This window comes from Octopus sinensis, linkage group LG4, assembly GCF_006345805.1.
Source record: "Octopus sinensis linkage group LG4, ASM634580v1, whole genome shotgun sequence".
In the NCBI taxonomy this organism is placed as follows: domain Eukaryota; kingdom Metazoa; phylum Mollusca; class Cephalopoda; order Octopoda; family Octopodidae; genus Octopus; species Octopus sinensis.
The window spans coordinates 107,225,930-107,242,795 of NC_043000.1; the positions used below are offsets into that span (position 1 = coordinate 107,225,930).

At 36.7% G+C, this 16,866-nt stretch overlaps 1 protein-coding gene across 2 annotated transcripts in view; it reads right to left on the reverse strand.

Annotated features, from left to right (window-relative positions):
- LOC118763066 (putative uncharacterized protein DDB_G0267840) overlaps window positions 1-16,866 on the reverse strand; it is a 45,998-nt gene that overhangs the window by 22,165 nt on the left and 6,967 nt on the right. For both annotated transcript variants that reach the window (XM_036502307.1, XM_036502308.1), the window contains exons 2-5: window positions 13,204-13,250; window positions 10,034-10,129; window positions 8,056-8,170; window positions 5,554-5,716 (exon numbers count right to left, since the gene is read on the reverse strand). In XM_036502307.1, the coding sequence (XP_036358200.1) occupies window positions 5,554-5,716; window positions 8,056-8,170; window positions 10,034-10,129; window positions 13,204-13,250 (421 nt within the window). The remainder of the gene's footprint in view (window positions 1-5,553; window positions 5,717-8,055; window positions 8,171-10,033; window positions 10,130-13,203; window positions 13,251-16,866) is intronic.

The following is a 16,866-nucleotide window of genomic DNA, read 5'->3' on the forward strand; positions in this document are numbered from 1 at the left end:
GACTTTCATATCAACCCACTCATGACTCTCCAGTGGGGCTGTGATACAGACTTCCAGGTTTAAAGTAATCTAAATTAAAACCTTCCATCAAAATTCCATGTTTATTTGAGTAATAAACAGAAGATTAATAACAGTTAATTTACTAAATTCTATATTAATTTCAAAATTAAATGAAGACAAAATAGTGTATTGGTTGTGTGATAAGTAGCTTGCTTACCAACCACATGGTTCCAGGTTCAGTCCCACTGCGTGGCACCTTGAGCAACCGTCTTCTACTATAGCTTTGGGCCTACCAAAGCCTTGTGAGTGGATTTGATAGACGGAAACTAAAAGAAGCCCGTCATATATGTGTATATATGTATGTGTGTGTATGTGTTTGTGTGTCTGTGTTTGTCCCCCCAACATTGCTTGGCAACCGATGCTGGTGTGTTTACGTCCCCGTAACTTAGCAGTTCGGCAAAAGAGACCAATAGAATAAGTACTGGGCTTACAAAAGAATAAGTCCTGGGGTCGATGTGTTTGACTAAATGCGGTGCTCCAGCATGGCCGCAGTCAAATGACTGAAACAAGTAAAAGGATAAAAGAATAAAGGAAAGTATGATAACAAAAGGTTAAACAAAAATGAGCCAATCTTCCGCAAGGAACCTGTTCTGAATGAGACCAACTCCAATATTCATTATTTCATCATGTGAACTTGTGTGTATCAATTACCAAACCAGTTGTGCATTATGTTCATCAGAAAAATAAATTCATTTCACATTGCTCCAATCCATTCAGTTGCAAATGGGTGATACTGTAATAGATTGGTATCCCATTCAGTGGGAACATTGGGCCTGCTCACCTACCCAGTGGTGTGTCATCATTCAAAAGCTATAATAATGTGAAGAAGCACATTGTGACTAGTGATGCATAACCACATTTGATAGAATAATCAATAGTGATATTTATGTCACACTCACAAACAGACGGACAGAGAGAGAGGGGGGGAGGGAGAGAGAGAGTTTGAATTGGTCTACAGATATTGTATATTAAGAAAAAGGAGACAGTAAGAATTTTGGATAATTCTTTATTAGTGCTTTCATCTGTTTAACCAAATTCTTCAAGAAACAATGAACCAATTTTGGTTTAATTTTTCTTGAAGAATTCAAACAAAAAAAAAGCACTAATAAAGAATTATCCAAAATTCTGACTGCCTTCTTTGTAATATATATATGTACACACACACATACACACACACACACACATGTTTATGTATATTTTATGCAGTTTGATATACAAATAGACACATTCTATCACAAAAGGCATGCTAGTGAAATTTGTAACTGTCATCTTTCATGCTTTCACAGAGAGAGACAGACAGACAGACAGAGTGTGTGTGTGTGTGTGTGTGTGTGTGTGTGTGTGTGTGTGTGTGTGTGTGTGTGTGTGTATGTGTCTGTCTGTCTCTATTCCTTTCTTACTTAGTTCTATATATTAGGCAATGCACAATTATTGTATAACATAATGCCATGAGTTAAATACTTGCAACATAAATATATATATATATATATACACACACACACACACATATACATACATATATATATATATATATATATATATATAGAGAGAGAGAGAGAGAGAGATACACACACACACATATTGGAATTGTGGATCTTGAATACATAAATACATTATGCATATATAGAGAGGAGGAGGGGGAGAGACAGTGATAGAGAAAAAGAAAAGTAATGTTTTATTTAATATATTGATTAACATTTTTGGAAGTTTTGTGGCATAAAATAATTTCAAAAAATTCTATGTAATTTTATTTGTAGAAGCCTGATTGAATAACACCTAGAAGACATTTATTGAATTCCACGTTGGAAAAGAATAAAGCCTCTATCAGTTTTTCTCACAGTGTTGTTCAAGAAAAGACAGAATATCTATACAATATAGAATGACAAGGTCTGCTTCAACTAGATTTTTCATATCTTTCTTTTGGCAGTCCCGTTTGATACATTAGTGTTATCAAAATAACACAGTATCAAATGGAATCAGAGGGGAAAAAAACAAACATTTACATAAATTTATATAAATTAATTATTACTATCACCTAGTCTCAGATGCAAACTGTAAAACCAAAAATTTAGTTGCCAACCAATAGTCTTGAATTTTTTATCTTTTGTGAAGATAATCATTGTAGATTTTTATTCCTAGAATTTTGGCATATCTTGAATTTTGTCAACTGAAAGATAGGGATCATTTTATCTTTGTTGACATTAATTCATGTATCTTGCTATTTCTTGAATCATAAGTATCATTACATTCAATAATAATTCAAAATATTTATTTACAAGAACTTTGAAAATGATTACCCATAATTCAATGTCTTATTCAAATTCAGTTTTCTAATTATTTTCTTCCATTTCAACATACTTTATTCAAATTTTTGTCTCAACTGTCATCTGATTCCAAACAAGTTTACGATAATTTTGCTCAGTCAACAAGATAATTATATTATATTCCTTCATCAAAATTTTTGAGAATTCCCTATAGTCTACCGTGTGGTTAGTTAAGAAGCTTGCTTTACAACCACATGGTTTCTGGTTCAGTCCCATTATGCAGCACTTCCAGGTCAACCAATGCCTTCTGAATGAATCTGGTAGATGAAAATTGTGTAGCAGCCCATCCTGTGTGTGTGGTGTACATGCACACATCTATGTGTATGCACACACGTGTACATGCATGTTCTTTCATCAAACACACAACCCCATTTAACAAGCGTTCATCAGTTTACATCACCATAACTTAGCAGTTCAACAAAAGGTGATCAATATAATAAGTACCAGATTTAAAAACTTAAGTGCTAGAGTCAATTTGTTTGACTAAAATCATTCCAGGCAGTGCCCCAGCATGGCCAAAGTCCAATAACTGAAACAAGTAAAAGATAAAAGAAGTTTCAAATGGGAAACGGCCACTAATTTTTGCCCCCACCCCCAGGGCAGTGGGGAGGGCACTGTAAATACTTGTAACAGTTTTGTACTGTAGAGGAGTCTCACATTTAATAGCATTCTATAGTTTTGGCTCAAGTACATTTCCTCTGAAAAGTAATCAACAAACTGCAAAAAGGTTTGCTGTGAATGTCTTCATCAGACTTCTTTTTACCACACGTCAAAAGCAAAGGAATGTTTACATTTTTATAATTTCCTATCACACCTAAGGCTTTCTAATACTTAAATATATTTCAGTCATTCTGATTTACACTATTGCACATAACATGTATATTGTTTAACTAATTATGAACCAGCTAAGGTGCAAATATGCAAATTAAGCTAATCATTACAGTAATAAATTAATTTCTAATTGCATCATAGAGCAGAGGAATATTATATGCTTTCAATTGGACAATGAAATCTGGTATTTCTCATCTGAAAAGTAAGCAACAAAGTACAAAACAGCCTGTTAGGAGTCACCCAGCTTTTCTCTTCAGCACATCAAAAGCATAGAAGGATATAGAATTATATTCTTTAAAATTTCTATCACAGCTAAGGATAAATTTATTTCAGTTCTGATTCATATTATATATGCCATTAAACATATTATTCATTCATATATATGCATGTGTATATTAAATTTCTAATACCAATACTTTCATGTACATGGGTTAGTCAGCAAATATCAACTAAAAATACAAAATTTGAAATTTCAACTGAGCTTCTAGTTGATAATTGCTGGTCAACCTGTAAGCATGAAACCAGTGGTACTAGAAATTTGATGTCAATTTCATTAAAGATTTCATTATCCTCCTATCTGATGTTGAACACTCCTTTCAGCTCATTACTAACATCTCTCTCTCTCTCCTCTGCTTCCTCTCCCTCCCTCTCTTCCCTCACTTCCTCTTCTTCCTCTCTCACTTCATTTGTTATTATGTCCATTTTATCATGCTAGCATAAGTTAGATGAATATATTACTTTGTTATTAGTGACAGAAGCAGTTCAGATTAACAATTTATATATCTTATTAACTTGAATATAATGTAAGAAAGCCACAACACTACACTATTCATCAAGAAAACATCTTGTATAGACACAAAGTGCTAAATAGCATGGAAATGTGTCAGTAGCGGATGAAAATAGTTGAGCAGTGGCAATGGAACAGCTAAACTGGGATTCTGTGCATTTGCACATCACTGGTAGCAATTATTCTCCATGACCACATGCTTGAACAAATTTCATCTCTAATGATATAGAAAAACAGTAATTAACAAGTCACTGATGTTACAAATGGCTGGTGGGCAGAGTAAAACTTCATTATTAGCAACAGAAGCAATATTAGTTCAAAAAAGCTATCTGTATATCTTACTCAATAGGGATATACTGTTGAAAACTACAAGACTGAATGAGTAAAGAAAGAAGCAGCTTTATGTAAACATATGAAAAGCTATATTATGAAAAAAGGGACCTGAACACAAAAGGGACTTTTGCTGTAGAAGAACGACATAGCTACTCACATTATAGAAGAGTGGATGGGAATAACTCAGGTGGAACTGGAAACACAGATAAAATAAGAGATGATAAAGGTGTCAGGATGGACTCCGAAGGTACAAGAAAGTGAAAAGAAGTATGTAGAGAACAGGAATATGAATGGATAGAGATTGCAAGAGTTTATAAGAGTGAAGGATGGTTAGAGACAGGGCATGACTCAGGGAACAAATATAATAAATGAAGAGTAACGGTTAAGGGTGGTCAATGATGAATAGGTTTTTCATATACAAGAAAATTTATTGTAACTCTTTTATGACTGTTTCTGTGTGTTTTAATCAATTTTGAAGGGGATTAAAATCTTTGGAAGAATTTATGAAAATATCCAGCTGTAAAAACCAAGCAAAAACAGGCTTTGCTAGTGTTAGTGCCACATGAAAAGTACCCAGACTGCCCTGTGAAATGGCTGGCTTTAGAAAGAGCATCCAGTCATAAAAACCATGTCTAAACAGATCTTGCCAGTGCTGGTGTCATGTGTAAAACACCCAGTCCACTCTGTGAAATGGGTGACTTTAGAAAAAGCATCTAGTTGTAAACAATAATGCCTAAACCAACCTCATCAGTACTAGTGTCACATGTAAAGCATTCAGTCCACTCTGGAAGAGCATCCAGCTGTAAAAACCATGTAAAAAAAAACAGTGGAGCTTGGTACAGTCCTCTGGCTTGCCAGTTCCTGTCAAACTGTCCATCCCATGCTAGCATGGAAAGCAGACTTTAAGTGATGATGATGATGATGATAAACTTTTGTTATTAAACTGGAATGTGGCACAAACAAAATACAGTGGAAGGCACCGTATTTTGTAAATGGAAAGCTTTTAGCATAAGCAGAGGATACACAATACCCAGAACATATTCAGGACTCGTTTTAATAACAACAGATATATGGAAATATTATCTGCTAAAATTATGATGGATGGTTAAACTTTAAAAAGGAATGCTCAAAAACAGAAGATTTCGTATCACAGAACTAGAGGTGGTTACAGGCAGGTTGGCATGTAAAGAGTTAAAATAATGAAATTATTTAACTTACTGGTAATGTTCCCTATTTTCTTTAGATAAAAGTTTCCACTGAGATCCCAAGACACATGAGATATTCCTGTTATCAAGGTGAGGATTCTTGGCAGCAACTTCAGCTCTTTTCTCCACAGAAAATCTAATGAAACCATTTTGGGGTCGCTTAATATTGCTTGAACCTAAAACAGTAAAACATAACATACAAAAGAGAATAAAAGAATAGCAAAAAAAAAAAATGTACAAAATATTTTATGTCAAAGAAAAAAAAATTCATGAAATAATGCACATGCGAGTGTGTACATGTGTGCATGCATGCACACCTGCAATTTTCTCTAAGGAAGAATATATCTGAGCGAATATGATATATTATTTTACTTCCAGAGAAGAGATGAGACTTAAAATATTCAGTAGTTTATTATGTAAGTAAAATTTTGTATTTCCAATGCTAAATACTGTGTAGATTGGTTTAAACCTTTTCTCATGGTTAATGAGAGATATATCAGAAGCATACTGGGATTAATTATTAATTATAATTAACTCATAATTAACTAATATAATGTGGCAAGTTGGCAGAATCATTAGCATGCTGGACAAAATACTTAGTTGCATTTCATCTGTCTTACATTCTCAATTCAAATTCCACTGAGGTAAACTCAGCCTTTCATCCTTTTAGGATCAATGAAATAAATAGCAGTTGTGTACTGGAGCTGATATAATTGACTAGTCCCGTCTCCCAAATATCAGACCTTGAGCCTATAGTAGAAAGCATTATTAGAATCAACTCAATAAACTGCACTCCTTCCTTAGACAAAAATTAATCTGTTTGTGATTTATCAGAAAGAGAAATGAATATTTTCACTTAATGAATTAACCAGCAAGATTTCCAATACAAAATGATATTAAATGTGGTACACCCCTATTTGAGATTGAAAATTACAACTGACTAACTGAACTCAAACCACAAGTAATACCCAGCAGCCTTTTACATTGAAAATTTGATAAGTTATTGCTTTCATAATTTAATTCAGTGTGTGAGATGCTGCTGGAACCTTGCAGATATTAGCTAGTAGATAGATAGAATTGAATAAATAACTAGAGAAAGTAATAATTTCGCTCAATATCTTGGTAGTAGTTTTAAGGAGGCAAGCTGGCAAATTGTTAGCACACCATGTGAAATGCTTAATAGCATTCTGCATGCAAATTCTGCTGAGGTTGACTTTGCCTTTCATCCTTTTGGGGCCAATAAAATAAGGACCAGCTGAATACTGTGGTTGATATAATTGACTTACTCCCCACTCACTGAAATTGGTGACCTTGTACCAAAATTTTAAATCAATATCTTGACAGCAGTTGGTTCTAGGAGAATAATTCCTAAATAGTGAGAACAAGACTTGGTACCTGGAAAAATGCTCGTACTGCAAAAATTAACACAAAAGATGAGACGAGACAAAAGTCAAGCTTCCCCTATGGAAAAGGCAGAAAAAATCATTTTATACATTAGAATCCCTTGATTGCATGTGGACTAGTTCAAAGTCAGTAAACATGGGCTAGATCATGCTGACAATGGGGAAAAGACAACATGTCTATTTTCTGCTAGATCACAAACTCTTTAATTAGAATACTTGGTTCTAAACACTTCCTTGCTTTTTTTGTTTCAAGTTCCACTGACATAAGATTTTTTGTGCAGATATAAAATACTCCTAGATAGCTTTTGGCAAACTCATGTATTAAGTGACTATATGTCTTGGAGGATCTTATTTTGAATATAAGAGCCATTCTAGTACCAAGAATAAATCACAAGTGCATAAGTCTGTTTATATGGAGGTAAGATACCTGTGATGAGAATAAGAACAGATCTTTAATTTGACAAATTCAAACCTTAAATTAATATTTGGGTCTTAAGGCTTTTTTCATGTTATTATATTATTTCATATAATTTAGGTTTTTATTGCCTCTTTATAAATTGTATTAAAAACAGCATTTATAGAAAAATCACTTGCTCTTACAGTTTTATCTCTTATCTAAATTTACTGAATATCCTCTCCATGAGATCCACCTGACAAACACATCTCTCTTCTGTATTATCCAACAATAATTGTCTTACCTCCCAGGCAAGCTGGCAGAATCACTAGCATGCTGGGCAAAATGCTTCGCAGTATTTTGTTTGCCATTATGTTCTGAGTTCAAATTCCACTGAGGTTGACTTTGCTTTTCATCCTTTCGGGGTCAATTAAATAAGTACCAGTTACGCACTGGGGTCGATGTAATCGACTTAATCCTTTTGTCTGTCTTTTGTTTGTCCCCTCTATGTTTAGCCCCCCATGAGCAATAAAGAAATAAATAATTGTCTTACCTCCCAGATTATGTACAAAATTTCATCCCACTCACATCTACCTCAAACTCCAAAGGTATGAAATGGCTTCTATGAAGAACCCAAGGACCATTATTACATTCCTCTTAAGCCATAGACAATAAGTTTTCCTGAGGCAGATTGATTACAAACAAAATAATAACTTACAGTTCTTTTGACAAGAAGAACGTGTTTCGCCATTACATGAAGTTTTATCGTTATCCTTTTGTATCATCATATCAAGTTCCAGTGCATAGTTTGCAGTAGCAATTACAACATCTTCCTGTAATTAATAAATAATAATCCAATGCGTTAGTAATTAACAAATTCTTCAATGAAAATATGATAATTTTAAAAATTTTGTTTCCTTGTATTTATTTATTTATATACATATATTTTCACTACAATCCCTAGAAAACCCAAGTTTTGTGTGTGGATTTGGTAAACAGGAACTGAAAGACCCTCTCTTTCTCTCTCTCTCTCTCATCTATATATATATATATATATATATATATATATAACAAACACCATCCGGGCACGTAACAAACGCCATCCGATCGTGGCCGTTCGCCAGCCTCATCTGGCACTTGTGTCGGTGGCACATAAAAACACCATCCGAGCGTGGCCGTCTGCCAGCCTCGTCTGGCACCTGTGTCGGTGGCACATAAAAAAAAACACCATCCGAGCGTGGCCGTTCACCAGCCTCGTCTGGCACCTGTGTCGGTGGCACATAAAATCACCCACTACACTCTCGGAGTGGTTGGCGTTAGGAAGGGCATCCAGCTGTAGAAACACTGCCAGATCTGACTGGCCTGGTGCAGCCTTCGGGCTCCCCAGACTCCAGTTGAACCGTCCAACCCATGCTAGCATGGAAAGCGGACGTTAAATGAGGATGATGATGATGATATATATATATACATACACACACGTAATAAATAAGCTAGGCCATATGTCATCATATATCTGTATATATATATATATATATATATATATAAACTAGGCCATATGTCGTCATATATCTGTATATCATCATCATCATCATCATAATCATCGTTTAACGTCCGTTCTCCATGCTAGCATGGGTTGGACGGTTCGACCGGGGATCTGGGAAGCCAGAAGGCTGCACCAGGCTCCGGTCTTATCTGGCAATGTTTCTACAGCTGGATGCCCTTCCTAACGCTAACCACTCCGTGAGTGTAGTGGGTGCTTTTTACGTGCCACCTGCACTGGTGCTAGGCGAGGCTGGCATCGGCCACAGTCGGATTGGTGCATTTTACGTGCCACCTGCACAGAAGCCAGTTGAGGCAGCACTGGCTTCGGCCACGATTCGGATGGTGCTTTTTATGTGCCACCAGGGATTAGATTTAGGACTAAATCAAATTTCACAGTATAAATATAAATTAAATTAGAGATAAAACCACTATTAGGCAACTCAAACAGTGATAGACATAAACCAAAATATAAAAAACAAAAAATAAATATAATTAATATAATATACAATATATATATAAAGTATAAAATTTAAATTATTAAAATTTATATTTATAAATTTTTATATTTTTAAATATTTAAACATTTGTCCGAGGTGTTGTGCAGTGGGACTGAATCCAAAACCACATGATTAGGAAGTGAACTTCTTAATCACACAACCACGGCTGCATTCATTATCATTGAACATTTATTTTCCATACTGGCTTTGGTTGGATGACTTGACAGGAGCTGGCAAGGCAAAGGACTGCACCAAACACCACTGTCTGTTTTGGCATGGTTCTTATGGCAGGCCTAACACCAACCACTTTACAGATTGGACTGGGTACTTTCTATGTGGCACCAGCACTGGCAAGGTCTGCTTAGGAATGGTTTTTGCAGCTGGATGAATTTTCTAATGCCAACCACTTTACAGATTTGAACTGGCTACTTTCTATGTAGCACCAGCATTGGTGAGGTCTGCTTAGGCATAGATTTTACAGTTTGATGGATTTCCTAATACCAACCACTTTACAGAGTGGACTGAGTGCTTTTCAGGTGGCACCAGTACTGGCAAGGCCTGCATTGACTGTTTTCATTCCCAATAGAAAACAAGAGAAGCAAGTAAAATTAGTACATAAAACAGAGAAGGTAAACAAAACCTATGGCCTGTGCTCACCAGAGTAGGTTTGTGTAACAAGTCATTTTTGGGTAAATATTCTCTTAGTTTGGTTATGAGATTCTGTAATTCCAAATTGCCGAGTTCTTGGTTTTCCTGAAAATATAAGAATATGAAAAAAAATTGTAATATGTAGACACTCACATGCTATCATCATCATCATCATCATCATCATCGTTTAACGTCCGTTTTCCGCGCTAGCACGGGTTGGACGGTTTCGACCGGGGTCTGGAGAGCTCGGGACTGCCCCAGGCTCCAGTCTAGTCTGGCAGTGTTTCTACAGCTGGATGCCCTTCCTAACGCCAACCACTCCGCGAGTGTAGTGGGTGTTTTTTACGTGCCACCTGCACAGGTGCCAGAGGGGTCTGGCATCGGCCACGTTCGGATGGTGCTTTTTTTATGGGGGGGGTGCAGAAATATAGGGGAGCACCAGTGGGAGGGGTGGTTCAGAGGACAGGTAATATGCAAGTAGAACGTAGGATATCGAGAGAGGGGTAATGCATGGTGAAATAGCGTATTGAAGAGGGGGGTTCAAAGAGTAGACACCTATAATGGTGGTGGGGGGGGGGTGCAGAAATATAGGGGAGCACCAGTGGGAGGGGTGGTTCAGAGGACAGGTTCTAGGCAAGTAGAACATAGGATATCGAGAGAGGGGTAATGCATGGTGAAATAGCGTATTGAAGAGGGGGGTTCAAAGAGTAGACACCTATAATGGTGGTGGGGGGATGCAGAAATATAGGGGAGCACCAGTGGGAGGGGTGGTTCAGAGGACAGGTTCTAGGCAAGTAGAACGTAGGATATCGAGAGAGGGGTAATGCATGGTGAAATAGCGTATTGAAGAGGGGGGTTCAAAGAGTAGACACCTATAATGGTGGTGGGGGGATGCAGAAATATAGGGGAGCACCAGTGGGAGGGGTGGTTCAGAGGACAGGTTCTAGGCAAGTAGAACGTAGGATATCGAGAGAGGGGTAATGCATGTGAAATAGCGTATTGAAGAGAGGGGTTCAAAGAGTAGACACCTATAATGGTGGGAGAAACGACATCCGGTATAGTTGGAGCAAAATAGAGATATCCGGTATTGGTGGTGGGGGTGGGTAGGGCGGGCGCGCTGCGAAGAACCGGCAGCCAATTTCTAATCAGCCCTGTAAGGGAGATAGATCTTAAATATCTATAACGATAACTAGTGAATTATACAGAATATGCAAAAACGAGGCGAGGCTGAAATAGTAAACAGAGTGGCGACTAGGGGGATCAGAATAATAATAATTATAAATAATAATAATAAATAGAGATACGGATGAATTAAAGTTCAAAGATTTCTTATCTTGGGATCACTTCGTTTACGGACAGACTTGGCAAAAGAATTCGGAATCAAGAGTGAGGCAGGTTACTAGCTTAAGTATGCATAGCCATGTCGAGGAGTAGGAAGAGGAGTCCAGACAGACAATGTAAAAAGAGGGGGAGAGAAACCCCGCGAAGAACCGGCAGCCAATTTCTAATCAGCCCTGTAAGGGAGATAGATCTTAAATATCTATAACGATAACTAGTGAATTATACAGAATATGCAAAAACGAGGCGAGGCTGAAATAGTAAACAGAGTGGCGACTAGGGGGATCAGAATAATAATAATTAATAAATAATAATAATAATAGAGATACGGATGAATTAAAGTTCAAAGATTTCTTATCTTGGGATCACTTCGTTTACGGACAGACTTGGCAAAAGGAATTCGGAATCAAGAGTGAGGCAGGTTACTAGCTTAAGTATGCATAGCCATGTCGAGGAGTAGGAAGAGGAGTCCAGACAGACAATGTAAAAAGAGGGGGAGAGAAACCCCGCGAAGAACCGGCAGCCAATTTCTAATCAGCCCTGTAAGGGAGATAGATCTTAAATATCTATAACGATAACTAGTGAATTATACAGAATATGCAAAAACGAGGCGAGGCTGAAATAGTAAACAGAGTGGCGACTAGGGGGATCAGAATAATAATAATTAATAAATAATAATAATAAATAGAGATACGGATGAATTAAAGTTCAAAGATTTCTTATCTTGGGATCACTTCGTTTACGGACAGACTTAGCAAAAGGAATTCGGAATCAAGAGTGAGGCAGGTTACTAGCTTAAGTATGCATAGCCTATATATATATATATATATATATATATATATATATATATATATATATATATATATATATACACACACACACACATATATATATATATACATATACATATATATATTATATTTATATATGTGTATACATATATATTTAGGTCATGCAAGTGTGGTTATGCTGGAGTGCAACCATGCGTTCGCATATGCCATTGCATGCATGCACGCATGCACACACATGTATTTAATGTAATTCATTGAAACTGAATCCTTATCACGCAAGACAAATCTTATGCTTCAGCAATTTTCAAGCATGTGAATCTTGCAACTTGAGTTTCATGCCACTGTGATCATTAGGTGAGAATTCACCTGAAGATAGCAAAACCATGTACTCTAACTCTACAACATGTATTGAGCATTTCTTTCTCATCTAGTCAACATCATTTGATTTTTGCATGCACGTGTGCATATGTGTGTGTGAAAGTATGTATGCATATTTGTGTGAGTATGTATAAATATATGCAAGTGTGTATGTGTGTATATATATATATAATATATATTATATATATATATATATTAGGAAGAAAGAGAAAGAGAGAGAGAGAAACTTGTGAGTTATTTATTGATCACATTAGTACTAGTTCCACAGAAAAGATACCCAGTATACTTTGTTAAGTCGTTGGCATTGAAAAAGGGTATCTGTCTATAGAAACCATGCCAAAAATATACAACTGAGTACAATACAGCCCACCAACTTGGATACTGTCAAACTGCCCAATCCATACTGGTATAGAACATAGACATTAAGTAGCAATGACAGCAGTGGTGGTGGTGGTGGTGGTGGTGGTGGTGGTGGTGGTGGTAGTGATGATAATGATGATGAGAGATAAAAGAAACTGAAGTTGGAAATGCACTTAATTACCTTATCTTTTAATACATGTTATGTTCTTCTCTAAACATGAATCAACATTTTATTATTTTTCTTTTTTTTTTTCGTAAGCTGGTTTAAGGTAAACAAAACAGAAGGCTGATAGTTTTAATCCAGATACTTACATCAATAGGAACATTCCAGCAGTTATCCAGTATTTCTTCCAATTTTACTGGAAAAAAAAAATTGTTTTGGTCACATTATGCAAGCAAAGTTGTTGTGAGGTTAAGAAGTTTACTTTATAATCATGTGGTTTCTGATTTGGTTCCACTGTTTGGCATTGTGGAGTAATATTCCTGACAAAAAGGAAAATCAACAGACTTAAAGGTATATGCTCAGAAGAAAATATCAGGTGTACCTTAGAAAGAAAGGTGCTCTTCTCAGAAAAAAAAAAATATCAAGAGTACTTTTAGAATCATTGCTGGTTCAGGTAAGAATACCTGGTATAGTCAAGAGAGATACTTGTGTGGAAAGATGACAATACAAAGAAAAAAAAAGAAGAAAAAATGAAGAGTAAGGAAGATGGAAGAAAATGAATAAGAGAAAGATGCCTGAGCAGTTTGCAAGGGTGATAATACAGATGGATGCTGATGGAAGGTGGTACTGGTTATGGAAGAGTGATTTGAAGCCAAAGACAGAAGTGCTTATCTGTGTTGAGCAGGAACAAGCATTTAGAACAGATAACACCAAATGTAGGATTGACAATCCAACAGTGATAAGTGCAGGATGGGCAATGATAAAGGTGAAACTGTATGCCATATTGTGAATAAATGCATACAGCTGGCTCAAAAAATATATGAAAGAAGACACAATAATGTTGCAAGAATGATTCACTGGGAGCTGAAGCAAGTATGAATTGGATAGATCAAAGGCACAGTAAGGGTAAACTCGTGAAAGAGTAATCAAGTATGACAAGATAAAAATGCTGTGGGACTTAAAGATCCAATATAATCATGAAATTGGATATCAAAAGCTGGATATAGTGATTCTGACTGAAGCGAAAAAAAGAAACTATTCAATCATAGATATTGCAGGCACTGGTGATAACAGAGAAGTAGATCAGATATGATGATTTGAAGTGGGAAATAAAAAGACTGCAGCCATTGGTGAAAGTGTGTGTTACCCTTCCTGCTGTCGGGTCTTTGTTTACTATAAGTACCAAAATCATTAACTGGATTCCAAAGATAGGAGCCAATGTGAAGATAGAGCATCTACAGATAAAGAGTTGCTTGCAACTGCAAGGATTCTCTGCAGGTTTCTTGAAATCATAATGAAGAATGTTATCTTAGTCCAAGGGCTGTGGACAGCTGACACTTGGTAACGTTCACCAATGATGTTGTAGTGTTAAGCTTTTAGCATTCAGATTACTCTGTCAATTGTATTGCTAATTCATTCATGTTGTTTTTAATTCATAATGCATCAAATCGTTGCTTTAAGACATTTCAATAATGTGATTGTTTATTTTTTGAATGACATTATAGGTAGGTGTGAGAGACTGGATGTGGCTAGTTTAAGAATAAAATAGACAGAATATTTGGGCCTGATATGGCCAGTTTAAATGCTAAAGAGTTAAGCAAGATAAATAAAGTTTTTTTTTAACTTTTAATAATAATAATAATAATAATAATAATAATAATCAAAAATAATAATAAAAATGATAATAATTAAAAAAAAAAATAATAATAATAATAATAATAATAATAAATAATAACAATAACAACAGCAGCAGCAGCAACAGTAACACCAGCAGCAACAGCAACAACAACAACAGTAACAACAGAACAACAACAACAACAACAATAAATGCCCTGATGTAGTGTCAGGCAGTGGCCATCATAGCTTCTGATCTTAAGTGATTGAAAGTGTTATGTAAATTGTTTTGTCTTGGTATAAAAGATGGGCTACAGCAAATATTCTACTCAATACTACAGATTTGTTTGTCAGTTGTCTGACCGGAACCAGTTCAGCATGACCCTTGGTGGTTGACGATATCTGCATCTCTGATCATGAGCAGAAGCAGTGGGGGAGCATCATAGTCATGTGTCAAGAGGAATTCTTTGGGGTTTGGATAATTCACCTTTCAAAATACCATAGGCACAGGATTGGCCATAGGCACAGGAGTGGCTGTGTGGTAAGTAGCTTGCTTACCAACCACATGGTTCCGGGTTCAGTCCCACTGAGTGGTACCTTGGGCAAGTGTCTTATACTATAGTTTCGGGCCGACCAAAGCCTTGTGAGTGAATTTGGTAAATGGAAACGGAAAGAAGCCCGTCATATATATGTATATGTATATGTATATATATATGTATATATATATATATATATATATATATATATATATATATATATATATATTATATATATATATATATATATTATATATATATGTATGTGTGTGTGTGTATGTTTGTGTGTCTGTGTTTGTCCCCCAACATCGTACTGGTGTGTTTACGTCCCCGTAACTTAGCAGTTCGGCAAAAGAAACCGATAGAATAAGTACTAGGCTTACAAAGAATAAGTCCTGGGGTCGATTTGCTCAACTAAAAGCGGTGCTCCAGCATGGCCACAGTCAAATGACTGAAACAAGTAAATGAATGAATGAAAAAAATGAAAAATGCTGCATAGTGACATACTACTCTATTGAATTAAAGTTGAGAAGAGTGGAAGGAACCATTACTGGTGGGTTCCTTGATGCTAGGAGAAGGAAGAAAGAGTCTCTTCTCTTTCTCCTTCAATGTTAGACGAAAGGCTCTTAAGTGTGCAGTCAAAACGAAGATGCAACACTTGGCCTTCCTCCCTTCCACTCTAATGGATAGAATGATGCTACCTGAGAAATCTAACTGATCTGGGATGGCATCTACATTTTTTAACTGTTTTGGATGAGGAGTTCTATCTCCATCCCCAACCAGTTCTCTTTTATGGTCTGGTAGACTTCAAAGATTTTTGTGTTTCCCTCATTGTCTACCATGACAGCAGCAGTTAACCTACGAATTGCTATCTCTGATGGCATCCGTGAGACTTGCATTCTTGACTAGTCTCTGGCCACAGAAGTAAGAGACTAACAAGAGATCCTCATTTTTCAAGTGTTTTTGAAAGTGAGATTTTGCCTCTTCATCATCATCATCATTGTTTAATGTCCGTTTTCCATGCTAGCATGGGTTGGACGGTTCAACTGGGGTCTGGGAAGCCAGAAGGCTGCGCCAGGCCCAGTCTGATCTGGCAGTATTTCTACAGCTGGATGCCCTTCCTAACACCAACCACTCCGTGACTGTAGTGGGTGCTTTTTACGTTCCACCGGCATGGGAGCCAGACGAGGCTGGCAAACGGCCACAATCGGATGGTGCTTTTTACGTTCCACCGGCATGGGAGCCAGACGAGGCTGGCAATGGCCACAATCGGATGGTGCTTTTTACGTGCCACCGGCACGGAGGCCAGACGGTGCGATGCAAGCAACAGCCACGTTCGGATGGTTCTCTTACGTGCCACCAGCACTGGTATTACAGCTACAATTTCCATTGATTTCAAATCTCACTTGCACTGTTCCATAACCCTTCCTCTTTGGATTTTTCTTCTAGGATGGAACCTAATGCTTTTTGGACTTGAGCCTCAGTGGTTCTTTCCACTCTTCTCAACTTTAATTCAATAGAGTAAGTATGTCACTATGCAGTGTTTGGTATTTTGAATGGTGTGTCAATCAGGATGTTGAGTTTGACAGTTTGTTCATCTTACTCTCCCAGCCATCTGGCCTTCTTCATCTCTTCTTCAGAGTACTCTCTTTACTCTTGACT